We start from the raw sequence: 22,854 nt of genomic DNA, 5'->3' as shown, positions 1-22,854 counted from the left end.
CAACAAATTTGGAACACTCAACAGTGGCCACAAGACTGGAAAAGGTCAGTTTACATTCCAATTCCAAAGAAGGGCAACGCCAAAGAGTGTTCAAACTACGGTACAATTGTGCTCATTTCACACGCCAGCAAGGTTATGCTCAAAATCCTACAAGCTAGGCTTCAGCAGTATGTGAACCGAGAACTACCGGAAGTACAAGCTGGGTTTCGAAGAGGCAGAGGAACTAGAGATCAAATCGTCAACGTTTGCTGGATCATGGAGAAAGCAAGAGAATTCCAGAGAAACGTTTATTTCTGCTTCATTTACTTTGCTAAAGCCTTTGATTGTGTGGATCACAACAAACTGTGGCAAATTCTTAAAGAGATGGGAGTACCAGACCACCTTATCTGTCTCCTGAGAAACCTGTACAAGGGTCAAGAAGCAACAGTAAGAACCGGACATGGAACAACCGATTGGTCCAAAATTGGGAAAGGACTACGACAAGGCTGCATATTGTCGCCCTGCTTATTTAACTTATATGCAGAGTACATCATGAGAAACGCTGGGTTGGATGAATCACAGGTCGGAATTAAGATTGCTGGGAGAATTATCAACAACCTCAGATACACAGACGATACCACCCTCATGGCAGAAAGCGAAGAGGATCTAAAGAGCTCTTGTTGAGGGTGAAAGTGGAGAGTGCAAAAGCTGGTTTGAAATTAAACATGAAAAAAACTAAGATCATGGCATCTGGCCCCATCACTTCCTTGCATATAGAAGGGGAAGAAATGGAAGCAGTGACAGATTTTATTTTCTTGGGCTCCAAGATCACTGCAGATGGTGACTGTAGCCATGAAATTAAAAGACGCTTGCTCCTTGGGAGGAAAGCTATGGCAAACCTAGACAGCATAGTAAAAAGCAGAGACATCACCTTGCCGACAAAGGTCCGTCTAATCAAAGCTATGGTTTTCCCAGTAGTAACGTATGGCTGTGAGAGCTGGACTATAAGGAAGGCTGAGTGTCGAAGAATTGATGCTTTCGAACTGTGGTGCTGGAGAAGACTCTTACAAGTCCCCTGGACTGCAAGGAGGTCAAATCAGTCCATCCTAAAGGAAATCAACCCTGACTGCTCATTGGAAGGACAGATACTGAAGCTGAAGCTCCAATATTTTGGCCGCCTAATGCGAAGAGAAAAGTCACTGGAAAAGACCCTGATGCTGGGAAAGATTGAAGGCAAAAGGAGAAGGGGACGGCAGAGGATGAGATGGCTAGATAGCATCACTGATGCAATGAATATGAACTTGAGCACACTCTGGGAGAGAGCGGAGGACAGGAAGGCCTGGCGTGCTATGGTCCATGGGGTCACGAAGAGTCGGACACGACTTAACGACTGAACAACCAGGTTGGCGAAAAACGTTGTTTTGTGGTGTGACAGAGGGAAACCAGCTGTTCAAAAGGAGAGTGAGCGCTCATTCAGTTTGGCTTTGTGAAAGTCACAGTTCATGGTCTCAAAGAGCATTTTCACCAGCTTGGTCTTCCCTCCGGCCACCATGACTTTGGAGAGTTCAAGCACTTCGGCTGTGTGATGACGACAAACCAGCCTAAGCTCCTGTCTCACGCGCTGCTTTGGATATTTCTCTTCAGCCTTCTTCACCCACAACTCTACTTCCTTCATCAGCATCTCCGTATTTATCTTCTTCTGACTGAACAAGGTAAGCAGCATTTCCATTAAGCACCGGAAACTCTCTGTGTACACTGAACCCACATCATCCAGCTCTATTGCCTGCTTGAAGCATTGAATGGCATTCAGCTCCTCATTTTTTATCCGAAGGCATTTCCCTCTCAGCAGTTGGATTTCAGGTAAGACGTTCCCCAGGTCTAATTCCATGGCTTTAGCAAAGAACACGAGGGCATTGTTCAGGGCATTTTCATCCACAAGGAGAAGTTCCTGCATGGCATCCACTCCCATGTAATAATATACCTTGAAAAAGAGCAGGAAAAAAGATGGGAAAAGGCACATACTATTCATTTAAAAATACAGATGCTGCTTTTATCAAAAGAACCAAAATGGCTCACACTGTGCAGAAAAACAACAAGAAAAACAAAAATGATAAACTTTCATAGTTAACCCCCCACCCCAAAGTCAGAAGATTTCTTTTTTGATGTAGTTGTAATGTCATAAAATACTTTTCTGAACAGGAAGATCTTGTACCTTCTCCTAAATGTTTGTACAGATAGGCTCTGGTAGGCCTCTGGAGAGAGTTCCACAATAATAGAGCCATTGTAGAGAAAGGAATTGTAGAGAATATGTTCTATATGTTTCTAAGAAATGAGCAGGAGTTACCTAAAATAGGACATCTTTAGAAGAACAGGCAGACACATGGATAGAGAGAGGCTCCCTGAATTATTCAGGGCAGTTTCAGGGCTTTATTAGGTCAATAGCAGCACCTTGAGTTGGTCCTGTAAGCTGGTAGGCAGAAAATTATCTGTTCATGTCCGTTAATGCATTGTATCAGGGGAAGGAAATAGATTCATAGGCTATACAGTCCAACAAAGCTTTGCCCATTTTTTCCTCCCCAAAACTGACCTGTGCCTCGGATGAGTCACCACATAATACTAGAGCAGGGCTGCATATGCTGGGCAGGCCATAGATTCTCCATCTTTGCAGAGATTCATAGGGACAGGGGCCTCCCCAGCTGTTGTTTGTGTTTCAAAACAGTGGTAGTCTGGCCATACAGAAGACATTTCCGCAATATCTCTGCTTGGACACAAGTGCTCCTCTGACCTCAGCATTTCTCTGTCTATTGGGGCCATGGGCTGTTTTTCAGTTTCCCCATTGCATTTATCAATCCATCCATTTATTTGTGTAAATTATTGATACTCCACCTCTCAACCATAGTTTCCAAAGTGGCCCACAACCCAAATTAAAACATCAATATAATTGCAATAAAAAGACAAAACTCAAAATTCATTAACCTATGACAGGAGCAGTAAACTTTTGGGGTGCTTTCAGGTGAGGCTTTTATTGTGCCATTGCCCTGCCACAGAATTCACAGAATTTTACTGGGGCTCCAGAAGTTGTTGTTTTTCACTTGTAACCATCCCATCTTATCCCACTGCTTCTTCCATCTTTTTTATTGCAGAAAATCCGTTAAGGAAGAAAAGATGGAATAGCTATACAATGGCTTCTGATTGTTAAAACTGCTACCCCTCAGACTGGAAGCACCTTCAAAAGTCCTTAATGGCTTGGGACCAGGGATGGGCAAACAAGTGATGTTCGAGGTCAGTAGAATTGTCTGAATATCGTCTTGCCACCTGTCTCATGCTGATTCCTGTTTGTGTTTGCGATTACTGTTCATTCTGCACAAATGGGAACATTGCACAAATCAGGCAGCAATTGAATGTGAAATTTGTGCAAACTGAACATGAGCACATGTCCGGCAATTTGCGAGCGTTTTTGGCAGACACGTACTCGTGGTCAGAGCTTCAAACATGGCATGTGCACGGGTTTTGCAAACAAAAGCAAAATTCTCATACATCCCTACTTGGGCCTAAGTTATCTGAACAATCACCTTCTCCCATATGGAGCTTCCTGAACCTTGGAGGCCCTGTCTGCCTCCCAAGTGAAATGGGGTGGGTAGCTATTAAGGAGAAGGCTTTCCTTGTGGTGGCATCCCACCTCCCCAGAGAGGTTCATCAGCCATTTTCTGGTCCTTTGGACATCAGGTGAAAAGCTTTTTATCCACCAAGACATTTTTAATCAGGGTGGGCTGTTTTGGCCTACAGTTTCCCTCATCCCTCAGCACTGGCTGTGCTGGCTAGGGCTGATGATGGGAGTTGTAGGCCAAAACAGCTGAAAGGCCACAAGTTGCTCACTCTTGTTTTAAACAAACCTTGGGTTCTCACCATTTTCGTGTGGCATTTTAATCTGAGCTGCTATTCTGTCGCAACTAGGAAAGTTTTATGCTGTATTTCTATTGTTTGCTGCTTTTAATTATTGTATACAATTTAATTATTGTATCTATTTTGCTTTTGCTGTGGAAGCCACCCAGAGAATATTTGCTAATGGATGGAGATATAAATGTAATTAATTAATAACATTTAAAACAGCAGCAAGAAGATTATTTAAACACACACACACCCCTACCTTTGTCCTGTTAAAAGTCTGAATAGCAACATTTCATTACCTCCAGTGTCAGGATTGGGCTCAGGCTCCCTGTGGAGTCTGAAGGTTCTGAATCAGATTCAGAGGCGGAGTTATAGGAGGAGAAGAGCTGGCTCAGAGAGCGGGGAGGAGTCAAGGAAGAACCCTCCCAAGGGCATAATAACCAGTTGGGCCAGGCACAGATATGGCTCCTCCCTCCTGGGGGAACACAGCAACCCACAGAGGAGGAGGGGCAAAACTTGGCAGACGTAAGAGCTCGCCTCGCCCAAAGAGGGAGGAGCAAATGAGGGAACTGAGATGTTCTGCCAGATTAGCCACTCATCAGAGCCCTTCGAGTTCTGTGTAGGTTGCCTAATGTTAGTTTAGTAGCAACTCACTCTCTCTTACTCCACTGGTCTTTCTCTGTTAGAGAACTCAGATTAGCTAATTAAGCCTGGGACAGTTTGGGGCAGTTACTGAGCCTGTATTGTCTGAAAGACTAACTGTTAGCCTATTAAAAGACTATTGACTTGAAGATGGGGTCTCTGCCTGGTGATTGCACAGTGGGAGGGCTCGTAGTTCTGACATCTGTAGTCATAAAAATAATATAAGGAAGCAAAAACAATGAAAAGGATTGGACAAGGTGGATGCTTTCACTCACCTGGCCTAGGTCAAGGTAAGTCTTCAGGCAGGGATGTACCTTCATGACATTTTCAAGATCAGTTTTGGCATCCAAGAGGTTTCTCTGGTCTGGCATTCCTCCCAAGCCCATCTTCACACGTTCCAAGTCACGCAAATACAGCTTAATGAGCATCTAAAGATAGAGATATTTAGCTTATTTGACCCCTTTTCTCCTATTTTATGCTTTCTTTTCTTGAAACCCTAGATTGCTGCTGTCACTCAGAGTAGATAATCAGTGGAGGCTGGTGGCTCCGATGTCAGTGGGGTGGCGAAGCACCTTGGATAGCTCCTTTTGAGTTCTAACTGAAACCTAGAGCGAATTCACTGGCCCACTGACATCAGAGCCACCAGCCTCCACTGTAGATAATCCTAGGCTCAAGGAGCAATGTTTTAAATCGATATAAGCCAGGTTCATAAATTCACATCCTTATGCGTTCTGTTAGACAGACCTGTTAGCTTTGGGATCTCAAGAAATGCTGCCATTAAGACAAGTCGTAGGAAGAGGCTTTCTAAATCCAGCTGTAGATCTCTAACTGCCTGAGCTAGTATAGTGACACTGGCAATATAAGAATGCAAGAAGCACCCTGCTGGATCAGACCAAAGATCTATGTAGTCCAACTTCCTGTTCCCTACAGTAGCCGATCAAATGTCTATGGGAAGCCCCAGTGCAGGACATGAGGGCAATAGCACCCTCCTGCTCATGTTCCCTAGGCACTCGAATTCAGAGGCTTACATCTTCTGATACTGGAGGTCATTTATAGCTGTCATGACTACTAGCCATTGATAGCCATATCCTCTAGGACAGGCATTGACTTTAATGGCTTCCCAGAGAGCACAAAGCTGAGCAAAACAAATGTCTCAGCATACTACTACTATTTAAAAACATCCCTATGGAAATAGCTGTTCTCTGAAAGAGCACTTGTATGTTTTGAAGGCATTTTTAAAAAGGGGAGTGACGTACCTTGGCACGCATGCAGTAGGCCTGCCAGTTACATACTGGGTCTGGCAGCGCATCTAAGGCCATGTTGCAGACCGCCATCGCCATCTCTTGCTTGCCAAGGAAGTGGAAGATTTTTGCCAGGCGGTTTAGGATGGCTGGACTTTCTCTAGCTATTTCTATTGCCTTAAAAGCAAACAAATCCACAAGACACTTTTCCAATAGTGAATTTCCACCTGCTGTGTTGATTAGTCAGCCATAAACCAGAGAAATGTAATGGTTATTTATATTCACAATCTAGCCAAAATTACAGGTTGTGCCTTTTAAGGAAGAGCATAACCACCCTTATTGATGGGTTGGGATGGCTCCTCATTCTAAGCAGAAAGGAAACGAGTAAAGAGGGGAGTCCTTCTCCTGTGTTAATAGGTAAGCCCCTTACCATGCAATCTTCTGCATGTCTACTCAGAAGTATGACCCACTGAGTTCAATGGGGCTTATTCCCAGTTAATTGGATATAGGACTGTAGCTTTAGGGCATAATCCTATGCATGTTTAGACAGAAAAGAGGCCTACAACTTCCAGCATGCCCAGCCAGTTGGGAGTTATAGACCATTTTTCTGACTAAACATGCATAGGATTGTGCCTTTAGTTACAGCACAATCCTCGGCATGTCTACTCAGACGTAAGTCTCACTGAGTAGAGTTACACAGTTAAACCAAAATCAGGGATTCCAGTGTGAGAAACTGTATAGCTTTCCTTGGGATTGTTCAGCACCCATATTCCTACAGGAGTTCTATAAAATGGGAGATCCACTTCGGCGATCCCATGTCCTTCAGTTTCTCCACTTCTGCAATGGCTAGAGTAATGCTTGGCCAACTCTCAAAAATGTACTATAATTTTTTTCTTGCTGAAAGTTTGGTAGAGGAAAATGGCTATGTGGCAGTCTCCAGATTTAGATCAAGGCTTAAGCCTCTAGGTGCATTCTTCGTGGTTAAAATTGCAGGTAGTGGAATATAACCCAGAGAGCAAATTCCCTTTTTAACTGTGGAGCCTGGAGGATGATGTGTGCTTCTCATACTTGCGCACAAAGGAGCAACGGGAATAAAACCATCCCTCATTGTAGCCCTCCACACACATTGTATTTCTTCTACACACACACACACACACACACACACACCTTTGTTTTTACTGTCCAAGCCCATTTCAGAACTCACAAAACACTAAGCTTCCATTTATGAGAAACCAGGCCTGACACTGTATTTCTAAGCTCCATAGCTGTGCCTGTATGCTGTGTGCATGTGATATTATTGGTAAAACTGGGGCCGGAGAGGGAAGGAATACACCTCACTTCCCCATGCCTGGGGGGGAGGGGCCTCAATAAAAATCAGACCCCCCCAAACTGCTAAAAATTGGGGGAGGCATAGCCATTAGCTATGCCTTTTTGACTCTAAGCATTTGGAAGAATAGAAATAATCAATGGGTAAATGAAGAAATCCTGGGGCAGCTGATAAACTGACTGGTGGCCCTTTTCTTTGCATTTCAGTAACAATTTATTTGTTTAACAGATTTATATCCTACTTATATAAACCTACCTTTCCAAAACAGTCGAGGGGATCAGTCCCAGAGTAGCCACAGTCATGAATACCCATGGGTGTCATTGAGAATGATTCTTTCCTTTCTAGCAATATCCCAAGATAACACCAGGCCAAGGCTAAACAAAAAAAACAGAATTCAGAATTGGTCAACACATCTGGACTGGGAAATTCCTTTTAAGGCATAATCCTATGCCTGTTTAGACAGAAAAAAGTCCTTCAACTCCCCGCATTCTCCAGCCTGCGTGGCTAGCTGGGGAATGCTGGGAGTTGTAGGAGTTTTCTCTGTCTAAACATGCATAGGATTGCAGCCTTAGAGAATTATAGTAGACAAGCTCCCAGGGAGCTTTGTATGCTGTCATAAGGAAAGATTATGCATCTGCCGTTTACTCTCCTCATCACTGCTTCCCACTGGCTGTTGAAGCAAGCCACATTTAAAAATGAAGAGCAGCCTCCCTTGTTGGGTGTGGGAGTTGCAGCAACAAAAACTGTCCATGTGTGTGTGCAAACAGCTCTGTAGGATCTGAGCCATGAACTTTAACTATCTGAGCTGAGGAGCCTGATTTGCAAAGCTGAATTGCAACAGTCTTGCGGGGCATATAAAGTCACATGAACTGCACACGCAGTTTGCCCAGGTGATTTCTCCTACCTCTGAGATGTAGATTACAGGATTTCAGGACTTGTTGAAGCAACACCAGGGTTCTGTTGAAGGCCAGCAACCTTTTTTCCTCGTCATTGCCCCTGTTCATCCACATCCCATCCAATCTGAAGCAAAGAGGGGGTCTCAATGATAATAGTAGTAATATAATAATATGATGCAATTGGTACGGTCTCTGATTTTGCAATAGTCCTTTATGGGAGGAAAAGCTCTTTGATGTGTACTGGGAAAGCCCAAGGGCTGGGAAAGCCCAAGGATAAAAATTGTTGTAGTTGTCTTTGATCTGAAGCTGATTGGTTCATACTTCTGTATGGAACAAAGTGCCAGTAAGCACAGTATATGTAGTGCAGCCATCCTGAAATATAGGGGGTGGGGGGAGGGGGGAACTGTCCTCAACTTTGACAACAACAATTGTGTCCTTTCCAAATCAATCATTTCCTATGTCCTGTGGTGGTTCTGGGCTTATAATTCTGATTAATCAGGCTCTGGTCCACAAAAGCTTAGCCATAATAAGTTAATCTTTAAGGTGCCATAAGTCTCTAGTTGTTGTTTTTGCTCCTACACCTAGATATCTATTTTTTGTCTGTTAATTAACAGTGATTCAGATCTGTAAATCAAATTGAAGCATGTCTTTCCTTAAATTTATCAAATACTGATTAGTTGAGTATGTCCACGAGAAATTCTGTTTCGTTTATCTGAGAGCCAAGCTGGACATTACACTTGCAGTCACATCCATCAAAAAGATAAATAATAGCAGGTATGTGCATGTGAGATTTTTGACGGGGCTGTAATGAGTGGGGAGGAGAGGCTTAACTCTTTCTTCCCCACACTACGGTCTCGATTAAACTGCCCCCTCCCATGCTTGGTATTAGCTCTGGGAAGGAAGCTCCCATTGGTGGAGATTTTTGTCAGGATAGCAGTGGGACAGGAGGGAAGAAAGGGTTAACCCAGTTCCAGTGAAAATTGCTTCCTGTCCAGCATCTGTTTTCCTTTTTCCCCCCCTTCTTAAACTGATGTGATTGAAAGTTATATGTTTATCATCACATATTGTTGTTGTTGTTGTTCAGTCGTTCAGTCGTGTCCGACTCTTCGTGACCCCATGGACCATAGCACGCCAGGCCTTCCTGTCCTGCGCTCTCTCCCGGAGCATGCTCAAGTTCATATTCATTGCATCCGTGATGCTATCTAGCCATCTCATCCTCTGCCGTCCCCTTCTCCTTTTGCCTTCAGTCTTTCCCAGCATCAGGGTCTTTTCCAGGGAGTTTTCTCTTCGCATTAGGTGGCCAAAATATTGGAGCTTCAGCTTCATTATCTGTCCTTCCAATGAGCAGTCAGGGTTGATTTCCTTTAGGATGGACTGATTTGACCTCCTTGCAGTCCAGGGGACTCGTAAGAGTCTTCTCCAGCACCACAGTTCGAAAGCATCAATTCTTCGGCGCTCAGCCTTCCTTATAGTCCAGCTCTCACAGCCATACATTACTACTGGGAAAACCATAGCTTTGATTAGACGGACCTTTGTCGGCAAGGTGATGTCTCTGCTTCTTACTATGCTGTCTAGGTTGGCCATAGCTTTCCTCCCAAGGAGCAAGCGTCTTTTAATTTCATGGCTACAGTCACCGTCTGCGGTGATCTTGGAGCCCAAGAAAGTAAAATCTGTCACTGCTTCCATTTCTTCCCCTTCTATATGCCAGGAAGTGATAGGGCCAGATGACATGATCTTAGTTTTTTTAATGTTGAGTTTCAACCCAGCTTTTGCACTCTCCTCTTTCACCCTCAACAAGAGGCTCTTGAGATCCTCTTCGCTTTCTGCCATTAGGGTGGTATCGTCTGCATATCGGAGGTTGTTGATAATTCTCCCGGCAATCTTAATTCCGACCTCTGATTCATCCAACCCGGCATTTCTCATGATGTACTCTGCATATAAGTTAAATAAGCAGGGTGACAATATGCAGCCTTGTCGTACTCCTTTCCCAATTTTGAACCAATCGGTTGTTCCATGTCTGGTTCTTACTGTTGCTTCTTGACCCTCGTACAGGTTTCTCAGGAGACAGGTAAGGTGGTCTGGTACTCCCATCACTTTAAGAATTTGCCACAGTTTGTTGTGATCCACACAATCAAAGGCTTTAGCGTAGTCAATGAAGCAGAAATAGACGTTTTTCTGGAATTCTCTTGCTTTCTCCATGATGCAGCGAATGTTGGCGATTTGATCTCTAGTTCCTCTGCCTCTTCGAAACCCAGCTTGTACTTCCGGTAGTTCTCGGTTCGCATACTGCTGAAGCCTAGCTTGTAGGATTTTGAGCATAACCTTGCTGGCATGTGAAATGAGCGCAATTGTGCGGTAGTTTGAACACTCTTTGGTGTTGCCCTTCTTTGGAATTGGAATGTAAACTGACCTTTTCCAGTCTTGTGGCCACTGTTGAGTGTTCCAGATTTGTTGGCATATTGAATGCAGCACTTTAACAGCATCATCTTTTAGGATTTTAAATAGCTCGGCTGGAATACTGTCATCTCCGCTAGCTTTGCTGTTACTAATGCTTCCTAAGGCCCACTTGACTTCACTCTCTAGGATGTCTGGCTCAAGTTCAGTGACCGCACTATCATGGCTATCAGGGACATTCAGATCTTTCCTGTATAGTTCTTCTGTGTATTCTTGCCACCTCTTCTTAATCTCATCTGCTTCTGTTAGGTCCCTGCCTTCTTTGTCCTTTATCATGCCCGTCTTTGCACAAAACGTTCCCTTGAGATCTCCAATTTTCTTGAAGAGATCTCTAGTCTTTCCCATTCTGTTGTTTTCCTCGATTTCTTTGCATTGTTCATTTAAGAAGGCCTTCTTGTCTCTCCTTGCTATTCTCTGGAACTCTGCATTCAGTTGGGTATATCTTCCCCTTTCTCCTTTGCTTTTCACTTCCCTTCTTTCGTGAGCTACTTGTAAAGCCTCATCAGACAGCCACTTGGCTTTCTTGCATTTCTTTTTCTTTGGGACGGATTTCGTTGCTGCCTCCTGAACAATGTTACGGACCTCCGTCCATAGTTCCTCAGGCACTCTGTCTATCAGGTCTAATCCCTGAAATCTATTCCTCACCTCCACTGTATATTCATCAGGGATATGATTTAGGTCATACCTGAACGGTTTAGTGGTTTTCCCTACGTTCTTCAATTTAAGCCGAAATTTTGTAAGAAGCAGCTCATGATCTGAGCCACAGTCAGCTCCAGGTCTTGTTTTGACTGACTGTATGGAGCTTCTCCATCTTTGGCTGCAAAGGACATAATCAATCTGATTTCGATATTGACCATCTGGTGACGTCCATGTGTAGAGTCGCCTCTTGTGCTGTTGGAAAAGAGTGTTTGCTATGATCAGCGTGTTCTCTTGGCAAAACTCTATTAGCTTTTGTCCTGCTTCATTTTGTACACCAAGGCCATGCCTGCCTGTTATCCCGGTGATTTCTTGACTTCCTACTTTAGCATTCCAATCCCCTATGATGAAGAGGACATCTTTTTTTGGTGTTAGTTCTAGAAGGTGTTGTAGGTCTTCATAGAACCGATCAACCTCAGCTTCTTCGGCCTCAGTGGTTGGGGCATAGACTTGAATTACTGTGATGTTGAATGGTTTGCCTTGGATTCGTACTGAGATCATTCTATCATTTTTAAGATTGTACCCCAGTACTGCTTTTCCCACCCTTTTGTTGACTATGAGTGCTACTCCATTTCTTCTAAGGGATTCTTGCCCACAATAGTAGATATGATGGTCACCTGAATTAAATTCGCCCATGCCTGTCCATTTTAGTTCGCTGATTCCCAAGATGTCGATGTTCAATCTTGCCATCTCATGTTTGACCACCTCCAGCTTACCTTGATTCATTGATCTGACATTCCAGGTTCCTAAACAATATTGTTCTTTACAGCATCGGATTTTCTTTTCACCGCCAGACACATCCACAGCTGAGTGTCCTTTCGGGTTTGGCCCAGCCACTTCACTCTTTCTGGCGCTACTTGGAAATACCCTCTGCTCTTCCCCAGTAGCATATTGGACACCTTCCGACCTGAGGGGCTCATCTTCCGGCGTCATCTCTTTTAGCCTTGTGATACGTTCCATGGGGTTTTCTTGGCAAGAATACTGGAGTGGGTTGCCATTTCCTTCTCCAGTGGACCACATTTTGTCAGAACTCTCTGCCATGACCTGTCCGTCTTGGGTAGCCCTGCACGGCATAGCTTATGGCTTCACTGAGTTACGCAAGCCCCTTCGCCACAACAAGGCAGTGATCCATGAAGGGGATCATCACATATACCTTGGCCCTAAGTCATTCTAGAAGTTCTTGTACCCTTAATCTAGTGCAGTACAGTGGCTAGAGCACTGGGCCCAGGGCCAAGCCAGATACAAGGCTAGAAGATCTCTTGCCATTTCAAGAATTGTAAATGCAGTCATTGGGAGTCTGACTGAGATCAGGGTTGCATCATTGGAATGGGGGGAGGGCTTTGCACCCTTTGGAACTGCTATTTGCCCTTTGGGGGAACAGGTACCTTTAAAAAACACCCTCCACTACCACCACACCATTGATCTGATACAGGCTATGTGTAGATGAATTGACCATGAAAGAACATGCACTGTGGATCTGATTGTGGTTCTCTTACCATCATGTCTAGTTTGGCCATTCAGCCATGAAAATCAGAGGTGAGCTTGACCCGGTTGCTGTCTAGCCTACCTCACAGGGTTCTTGTGAGGATAAAAGGGGGTAGGGAAGAACTCTGAGCTCCTTGGAAAAACTGCAAGATTTTTTTCAAATACATCCATAAAAATAAATAAATTCATGTACTACCCTTTAATGAAACAACCAACCAAACCAAAAAAGTAAGTGAATTCCACTGCAAGAAATTATAAGGTTGCCCCTGTTTTCTTTTTTGATACATTTGCTCTGAGAAGAGGTCTGACAGTGGCTTTTGTATGCTGGATTCCTGCCTCACCTGATGTGCAGTGTGGCCATAGTGAAGTACCAGCTCCTTCTCTCCTCCAAAGGGATCTGAAATAGAAAGCTAGGTTAGCAGAAAAGCAGTAATTGCATTCCTACAAGCACCATTCTTGATACAGAAGCTCCATGAAATCAAGGATTCTAGCAGCCAGCTCCGTGCTCACTGCATTCGGTAATGTAAGACTTGAAGCACAGCTCATTGGAAGCAATAAAACTGAGATAGAACCACAGTCCTAAAAAAACTTAATGTACAGCGAAATCAGATCCTGCTCTTCTACAATTGTATACCAAGAGGCTACATCAATATTAAAATACATACAATTCAATCACTGAAATACTGTTAAAAACGACTCAATTAAAATAAAAAACCAAATAAAACCAAAACTAAAATATATAATTTAAAAACAAACCAATAAAAAACTGAGACAATTCTGAAGCATTCTTTTTTCCAGCAAAGCAAAATTAGAAGCAGGCTTTTGTTGCTCTTTTGCTGCTCTTTGGGGCTTAACTGGAGTCAAGATGTTTCTTGTGGCTGAATATTATGCAGCTCTCAATTTGTGAAGGTATTTTCTCACATCAGATGAAGCTGGCTGATTGGCAACATGTTGAATGGCACTGATTGCACAGCAGGCAAATGCTTGCATGTAGGGATAGGGGCTAAATTCAGACTTCCTGAACCCATATACAAATTGAAATGTAGTTATTCTTTGGTATTTTCACTTTTCCAAATTTTGGAATCCAATTCTCAAATTAAAAAAATGTGTACAAAAATGTGTACACATTTTTACACAGTCATGAAAAAGTGCACATATAAATGAGTACATCAGTAAAAATAATGTACAGAAATGCATTATATTAGACAAACTGTTGACAAAAATGCAGTGGGACTTATATCTGAGTAGCCTGATCCAAAAACATATTCTTTTTCTTGGTTTTATGGATATACTGATTTATGCAAATTGATGCATACCTAATTGATTACAAATTAGGTATGCATTAGGTTCAATTGATTACAAATTATATGATTAATCGACTAAGATTTCTGTAACTGGGTTACAGTTGAAGAGATTGGGATTGCAGCCAGCTAGAAAAAGTGTTCTCCCTACAGAAAGCTCTGAGTTAAATAGCATGAAGAGCAATACTATTATGAGATTCAAAGTGGCATTAAAAAAAAAAAAAACTTGCTGTGGTTATTTTTATGTTTTCCCCCTGTTCTCTTTAATGTCTTAAGAAGTTTGGACCCTGCACAGTTGTAGTTTGTAGATAAATACAGCCCAGCCCCTCAAGGCAAATATTTTGCTATGGCAAACATTGTTCTAGTCCATCCACCTGCCTTCTTGTGTGGTCTGTTGCTGTAGGGGACTATTAACTAGGTGTACAGAAACAAAGTTGCACCTTTGTTTGGACAGCTTGAACTAAGAAGACTGGAATCAAACAAGCATCCAATCAGTAAACTGGAAACTATTAGAGATGGGTGCATAAAGTTTGGGATTTGGGCCAGGGCTGTTCAGGAACTTCTTGGGGGCATTTGCTAATAGGTTTGAGTCCTTTAATAAACAAAAGATCTGAATTCCACCACCACCTGGACCCTTTCTCCACAACAACGGAAGGAGAAGTGAATGGAGGATTACCAGATTTTTTAAAAGGAATCAGCTTTGCTGCACTTTGGTCGATGCAGGGCTCTACGAGTGAGTGCTCCGCACCAACAAAAATTGCTTCACAGAACATACTTCCAGGTGGAGGTGGGGGTGGGGGTGGGGGTTGGAGTGAATGTCATGGGACTGGCAGGGGCTGCTCAACCAATAAGAGAGACTCCCCCCCTCCGGCTCTCCCCCCTTTCTTTTCCCCCCTGAAGCTCCAGATGTACCTGCATTTCAGGAACAAGCCTCATTGAGCACAATGGGATTTACTTCCAAGTAGACACACTCATACTTATGCTGGGAAAGCCGGGGCGGAGGGGAGCATAGGGATGAGAAATCAGCTCCCTTTCTAACCTGATGCTGCGCAGGATCTCTATAACGAAGGTGTGAAGTACTTACTTCCTAAGGCAATCAACCAAACAATGGAGAACCGGAGCCTCAAGATCACGCTTACAGCTTTTACAGCCTTTGTGCGTTAGACTGTGCCATTTCAATTGAGGGGGATCTCTGTAAATTCTGATGTGGGCATTCAGCGGATAAGCCTCATTAAGCACAATGGGAGTTACTTCTGAGTAGACACTAATTAACTGGTTTGTGCAGGGACGGGAAACACCCCTTGACTGGGATCAAGACACACCCCTGGGCAGGGCTAGCATACCCGAGTTCAGTGCGGGGTTTGGGGCACACAGCACCTATACTGGGGAGAACCTGAGTTGAGGAAAAGAATCGGACTTTAAGCAGTCTCAGGAAATCCAGTTTTTCTGTGATAAGCTCCGGGGTGGCTGCTGGATGGCCATGACGTCATGTGCCCCTAACACCCTCCAAATGCAGCCAGCTCGGAGCAACTCGTGTATGGAGACACCCCCTCGTTATATTTGGATCTTTCTTAAAGCCACATATGTAGCACCTCAGCAAACTAGATTTAAATAGTGCAATGCTTCATCCACCTGCAGAAACCTGTTAACTTGTTTGTCTTGATTTAACATCCCCCCGCCCCCGCCCGTGACAAGGTAGCAGTTTGAAGTGCTGGATCCTTTAATTTGATAACGTCTTGGAGAAGGGGCCACAGCTTAGTGGTGGAGCACATAATCCACGTGCAGAGTACCTCTGCATTAGTGTCATGCATTTCTAGCCAGAAGGGTCTTTGCAGGAGAGTCTTCTGCCTGGATTATGGTGGCAGCTTATGCATCACCAAAGAGGAGGGAATATGTTACCAAAAAAGAGGACGTCTTTAAAAGGGGGTTAAACACGTTCATGGATGATAAGACCATCAATGGCTACTAGTCCTGATGACCATATAGCACCCCCAGTATTAGAGGCAGTATGCCTCCGAATACCAGTTGTAGGAGGGTGTTACTGTGCTCATGTTCTGCTTGTGGGCTTCCCATGGACATCTGGTTGGCCACAGTGTGAACAGAATGCTGGACCAGATGGGCCTTGGGTCTGATCTAGCACTGCTCTCCTGCTGTTCTTTGACACAAAGGGGGGCACAGATTTGCATCTGATAATAACTGCTATGATTTCAGTAGAACTACAAGACCTCTCCCCATACTGGGGAAAACTATGACCGGCAGGTGGCCTATCTACCTGCTCAGTCTGTGGCTGTCCAGGTGCTCACTGTTGATAGGTAACTACAAGGCCCCAGCTGCTCTCCCTTTGCATGGCTCTCCATCTTGAAACTGGAATTGGACCAGACAGCCCTTCAAATAAAGGAATGTCCTCTGAAAAGTAGGGCACATGGCTGCCCCAGCCTGAGTTCCTGGAGAGCCACCTCTGCCAGTTGGAGCAGACAATACTGGACTAGCTGAACCACCAGGCTGACTTGGAATAAGGCAGCTTCGTGTGTTCAGCCCACTAAGACACCACCACACTGTTTGCTCCATCCACCGCCTCCCCCACTCTTCCAGGGAAAGTACCACCTCCAAAGCTCATGACTGCCCATCACCCATGCCTATTAGGGATCAGCTATTGCCAGTCTCTCCCATCCCTCCTGATTCATCCGGCCTCCTCCTGGGGCAAGCGGTTATGGTTACACGTTCAAAAGCATCTAACAAAGGCGCCTTCCCCAGTCTGGCACCTTCCAGATATGTTGGACGGCAAATCCCATCATTCCCAAGGGCCAGTGGCCATGCTGACTGGGAATTACGGGCGTTCTAGTCCAACACATCTGGACAGAACAAGGCTGGACTAGAAGAACCTCTGAACGACTGTACTTGAAAGCGCTGGCTAAGGCACAAGGGCAGCATCCGCAGGGCCCTGCGCAGCCATGCCTTTGCGTCGGCATCCATAGCAGCAGCAACTATTGTCTTACTGGCAGCTGCTACTGCTAGAGCTGTGCAAAGGGCCTTTCAGAATTCTCCAGCCGATTTGCAGGGAGGCGAATTGGGGGAACACTGACACTGAATTACTCCAGGGGGAGGAGAACCATTTGTGGGGCTCATCATTGGCAGTGGCAGCAGCACAGCGTTTTTTCTCCCCCCGCCCCCCCCCCAGTAGCTCTCTCTTGCTCTCTCTCTCTCTCCCCCCCTCTCTTTCTTTCTTGTAATAGGGTTGCTATTTATTCATTTAAAATATTTATCTTCTGCCCTTCCACTGCATTTGCAGTTCCCATGGGGGCTTACAACAGTTAAAAAAACACTAAACACTAAAACACCAAAAATCAGCAGAATGTAACAAACAATAACAAAAAGAAACAGCAGTAGAAACAGTGACTGGTGAAGCAGATAGAAAAGTGGCTACCCACACGCTCCTCAACCGGGAAAGTCAAATGCCTGAAAGATTCGGTCAGACAGTGAAAAGCAAGGGGAGAAGAGCCACATGGACCTCCCAGGGTAGGGAGTTCCAAACTCCAGGTGCTATTGGCAGGGACTTGGAAGTGCAGCAGGACAGACATGCCTGGCACAGGAGATCACGAGAATCTAAGCCTGAGCAGCTAAGCTTCCTATCCCAAAAGCTATTTTCTAAGTCTTGTCCATTGGCACTGGCATTTTGCTGCCTGCCTTTGCACATTTTTCTCACGCCATTGATGCAGGATTAGCTGCTTGGTGACCACAAGTGTTTTGAATGAGGGTGTGGTTCTTCTTAATGGGAAAAGCCTGACTCAGTTCCCTGGGGGCATTGCGTAGCCTAGCAAGCTAACTGTAGATATGGTGCCCTATTGTACTAACTAGCCTTTTCCAGAGAGAGAGAGAGAGAGAGAGAGAGAGGGAGAGAGAGAGAGAGAGAGAGAGAGAGAGAGATCTACGTGAATTTGAAATAGTCCCACACAATGGGACTTTGGCTCATGCAACGGGACTTCCCTGTCCTCTCCCTCACTGCCTCCTGCATGCCCCCCCAACAATTCTGGAGGGTCCCCTAACCCTAAGAAGCAGATTTGGTGAAGAGGGCAAAGAGGGGGCTGTGTGTGTGCATGTGTGTCCATTTCTCCAGCGGTCTTCCTTCTGCTGGCAGAACAACACTACTGGATACAACCCATTGTACAAACACCAGTGGCCGTTCATCCTACTGGATGATGGACAGAAACATCATCCTGGTATCTGATCATCTGGAACAAGGAGTGCGTAGCAAACTATGCCAAAATGCCTGCAGACTTGCTCCTGCCCTTGGTCATTCTTCTGTTCCTCTTCTCTCTCTCCCGTCCTTCTTCCATGCTGCATCACAAAGCAGCCACACTTAGAGTGAAACTTTGCACCCAGACTTCTAAATCATTTCCAGAGAGAACGAGGGTATGGTGCACTTCTTGAGGGAGAAAATGAGAAGGAAGGTGTGTGTGCGTGTGTATATATATATATGTGTGTGTGTGTGTGTGTGTGTGTATATATATATATATATATATATATATATATATATATTCTAGTCCCCAGGTTATTGTGCCTATATAATCGGCCTTTCTGGATATTGGCTAATACTTCTCCACCTTCTCCAACCTGATGTTTTGGACTACAACTCCCAGCATTCCTGACCATTGGCCATTGCTGGATGGGGCTGATGGGAGCTGAAGCCTAAAACATCTGGAAGATACTCACAGTTGGGGAAGGCTGTTATATCTGGGGGCTGAAACAGGCATGTCTTTAAATCTATGTCCAGCGGCTACATCTTTTTCTTTTTCACTCGGGTGCAGAGCCCCCAATCCAGATCTTAAAAGCCCCTCTACCCTCTCCTGCTAGAGTCCCACTCTGGATCGAGGCCCCTGCACTTACTCTAGAGCAGTGGAGGCTGGTGGCTCTGATGTCAGGGGGGTGGGGAATCTGCTCTGGGTTTCAGTCAGAACTCTACAGGAGCTATCCAAGATGCTTTGGATAGCTCCTTTAGAGTTCTGACTGGTTCTGACTGAAACCTGGAGTGGATTCACCATCCCAATGACATTGGAGCCATCAGACTCCACTGCTCTAGAGTCAAAATGGAAAAAAAGACATAGCTACTAGAAATAGATTTAAAGTAACATCTGTTTTGGCCCTGCTAGAACTCCGCTGAACAGGAAGTGACTGCCTACCCACCTGCTTCCCATAAGCCAGGGCCTTGCCGTAGAGAGTGAGGCCTGCAGTCAGTTTCTCCATCTTCTCTTCTTCTTTCACCAGCCCAACATCGAAGGCATAAGCATAGCCCTGCTCGGCCAGGCAACGGGCTGCCCTGCGCTGGGAATCCCCTTGGGCCGGGCCTTCTGAATCCAAGCCCATTAAGTGGGCCAGGCTCTGGGTGCACTTTGCTGCTTCTTGCTCGTCGTTCAGCTTGTCGTACACATAGGCCAGGTTGGCCCAGGCATTCAGATTCTCAGGGTCCTCCTGAGAGATGAGGAGGAACATCTCCTTGGCTTGCTCCACCTCCTCCAGGTAGAAAGAGAAGACCCCAAGGAGGTTTTGGATGGCATACTGCTGCGAGCCAGTTTCAAACTCTAGCTCATAGGTTAGGCTCTCTCGCTTCAGCTTCAAATCTCTCCCTTCGAAAATCAAGGGGGAAGAGGACTCAAAGTTCAAGTTCATATCTAGGTGAAAGTGACCAGGAATATAATCCATCTCGTCTATGAGGGTGTCAATGTCCACTTCCATTTCTTCCACGTCCCCACTGGAAAGACAACCTGCAACTTCAGGATTCCTCAAAGAGCAGCTTTCCCAGTTTTTACTTTCCTGTGTATTTTCCCCTTTTTGCCTTCTCAGTTTGTTTGCCTTTCTATATCCTCCACCTCTTTCTTTACTTGTATTTCTGGTTTCGCTGATTCACATGGTGTCTGCAAAGGGAGGAGCAAAGGGAACCGCTTGTGATTCCATAGCCAGCCTGCTAGTTCAGGGCTGTCATTGGGTCAGCAAATCACAGGATGCAGAGGCAGACAAGACCTGTTCAAGCAATCCATTTTTTTTTTTGCCAATAAGGGGCAAGACAGCAGGACATGGAACACCCTGACAGTGAAGGGACAGCACAGAGGTCAGACCCTTTGAATAAACCTCTGTTTCAAAGTTTATTAAAGTTAAAGCTACATTTACAGCACTACGGTGCCTTTCAAATTAAATAGGCAATATCATGTTATTATTATTGTATTGTAATTAAATGTATGCAATATATAGCGATTGGCCTGAGATTTTAGCTGCATTTTCAAAGTTGCAGAGGAATGTGATCATTTGTGTGCCTTTCACAATAATATAAAGGCACACATATTTCTTTCTTGAGTATTCCCAGAGGGGTAGCCATGTGAGACTGTTGCAGCAAAACCAACAAACAGTGTTGCGTCACCTGAAAGACTAACAACCACGTATGCATATGCATATGTATGTGCATGTGTACACACACACACACACACACACACACGCACGCCCCTGCAGCATTCAGGATAACACTTCATGTATTTGGTGAAGTGGTCTCTAATCCACGAAAGCTTATGCCATAATAAATTTGCTCCTCTTTAATGTGCCACAAGACTCTTTGTTATTCTTGCATATGTGTACCCAGGTACAGGTATTGCAAAAAGCACATCTTATTTAAAGTTGCTTCCAAATGGACACTTCAGAGCACGGGTTGGCAACCTTTTGGGCTGTGGGCAGATTTGAGAAATTGTCCTAGGCACCACTAAAAATGGCTGCCATGGGAGGTGTGGCAAAGGATGAGTAACCCTGACCAAAAGACTGAGTAGAGGCATAGGTGGGATCTGAGCCACAACACACTGAACAGCTCCTTTGAAGCCACAGTTTTCAGCATGAACAGAAACCTATTTCACAGCAATCCCAGCTGCCAGTAAGAAAATGTTTGTTTTTTAACTGGGAGGGGTACAGCACCTTGGTGGGAGCCAAGAAAGATGCCTGGGGGGTGGGCACATTGGTGCCTGTGGGCACTGTGTTTCTTACCCTTACTTTAGAGATTGTCGGAATGGCAGTGGACTTCACACCTGACCATCCTATGTGGGCTGTGAAGGTCTCAGTGCTGATACATGATGATAGAGAACATTAGTTATTGTGAGGAGTAGAAATGTACTAAATACATACATACATACAAAATAGTCCAAATGGCAGACTAGGGACAGATAAACCTGAGAGTTTTGCTTTCTCCCACATTCAAATTTTTTAAGTGTCATGTTCTTTCCATCCCATTTTCAAAGAACTGTGTACATTTTGGTAAATTCTTATCAAAAACGAACCAAACAAAACTCTTACCATCCACACTGGCCAAATTCAGTCAGTAAAGCTATTCCCAGCATGGAGAGGAGCATGTTGTACCCACCTGCCATGTAGCTATGAAAGATGAGGAGCCTGTCAGAAAAAAGAGGGGGCAGTAATAATTCAGCATCATAAACCCAGGGCACAATCCTATCAAGATAGGTGGCTGCCTCCGAACTCAGAGGTGACCGCCTACCCAAAGCAGGGCAGGAGCAGCATGGAGGGTATCGTCCCCTCCGTGCTTCTCCTGCCCTGCTATTTTTTGCTAGACAGCCGATTGCGGCCGTCTAGCCACGGGGGGGCGGAGCAGGGGAGGAGGCTGCTGGAAGACACATAGGATGTGTTGTACGGGCAGCTAAGCTCTCCCCGCCTGGGAATGCCCCCAGCTACACCCCTTTCCAGCCGCTCCGCACTCCTCTTGCGAACACGGAGGACGGGGCTTTTCCTCACTGCCTCAGAGGCAGCGTGGAATTGGGGGGAGGTCGGTTCCCAGAAAACACCATCTCCTATTGCTGTCTAGCTGCTGTCTAGCGGCCATAGGATTGCTCCCTCTGGCTTTTAAGAGCTAAAGCACTGAAAGCCCTCTGCCTGGCTGGATGAATCTGTCAGTGTCATTTTCTCCCACATTCAGAGAGTTTTAATCTCAAGTTCCTTCCATCCCATTTATGAAGAAATTTGTGACTTCGTATGTGTTCTTATAAAACCCCCGAACCAAACAAAAGTCTCACCCATTCCTACTTGGGACTAGGGCAGGGCCCCCGGGGCCAAAGCTAGCCTTCCTGAGGTCCCAATCTGGCCATCTGGAGTTCCCTAAAAGGCCCCTCTGCATTCCCTTCCCTTGGCCCCATCCCCTTCCCCCAGCCACTGACCATTTGGTTGTTCCCCAGCTTTTGTGCTCCCCCCCCATTTTAAAACGTTGAAATGCCTCTCCGACAGCTTAGCAACTGGCAGGAAAAGGTTTAGGCTACAATATTTGCCTAGTATGTTTTGCATTTTGGGCCCTGCCCCTTTGCCTTTGCTCCCACCCACAATTGAAATGCGGCCCCCAAGAAATTGAATTCGGCCCTTGGGCTGAGTTTCCTAACCTCTGGACTAGTGGGATCAATACAAGCGGGATAATACAAAATGATGATGGTTACATGCCCGTCTCCCACACACAAGCCTGTATCTCTTTCTGGTACCTTTTCTTACTTTTGCTTTAATGCTACAATGCAAGACAAGCTGTGGATGAACCTGTCATTTGGACAAGACCTAAAGAGAGCCAGTGTGGTGGTGCACTGCAGCCTGGGGAGACCCAGGTTCAAGTCTCTGCTTAGCTATGAAGCTCATTGGGTGACTTTGGGCCAGTCACTGACTCTGGGCCTAACCTACCTCATAGGGTTGTTGTGCAGATAAAATGGAGGGGTGTAAGCTGCCTTGGGTTCCTTGCAAGGGGAAAAAAGTGGGATAAATGTAATACAAATAAATAAATCCCAGCAACGTCCTTGTCTTCCATCCAGGGTCTGACACTGAGCCAGAACAGCTGCCTCCAGCACTGACAAGCCCTTGTGAACATAGGGCAACCTGCCCTGAAGACTCGCCCCTCCCAGACAAGTGGAAACAGAAGCTCAGGCGTCCAA

General features: G+C 45.2%; 1 protein-coding gene across 1 annotated transcript; it reads right to left on the bottom strand.

Annotated features, from left to right (window-relative positions):
* Positions 1–1,279: 1,279 nt before the first annotated feature.
* On the bottom strand, positions 1,280–19,816 carry TTC22 (tetratricopeptide repeat domain 22). Its single transcript, XM_084848259.1, has 7 exons — positions 19,091–19,816; positions 12,950–13,005; positions 7,982–8,097; positions 7,333–7,451; positions 5,766–5,927; positions 4,785–4,937; positions 1,280–1,960 (listed from the first exon to the last, which is right to left on the bottom strand). The coding sequence occupies exons 1-7, from the start codon at positions 19,637–19,639 to the stop codon at positions 1,430–1,432; spliced, it is 1,686 nt and encodes a 561-aa protein (XP_084704385.1). The 5' UTR covers positions 19,640–19,816; the 3' UTR covers positions 1,280–1,429.
* Between the last annotated feature and the right edge of the window lie 3,038 nt (positions 19,817–22,854).

This window comes from Heloderma suspectum, chromosome 4, assembly GCF_057233095.1.
Source record: "Heloderma suspectum isolate Gila_16-S chromosome 4, 16-S_ref, whole genome shotgun sequence".
In the NCBI taxonomy this organism is placed as follows: domain Eukaryota; kingdom Metazoa; phylum Chordata; class Lepidosauria; order Squamata; family Helodermatidae; genus Heloderma; species Heloderma suspectum.
The sequence above is the reverse complement of the archived record's forward strand: the minus strand, read 5'-3'. Positions and strand labels throughout refer to the sequence as shown.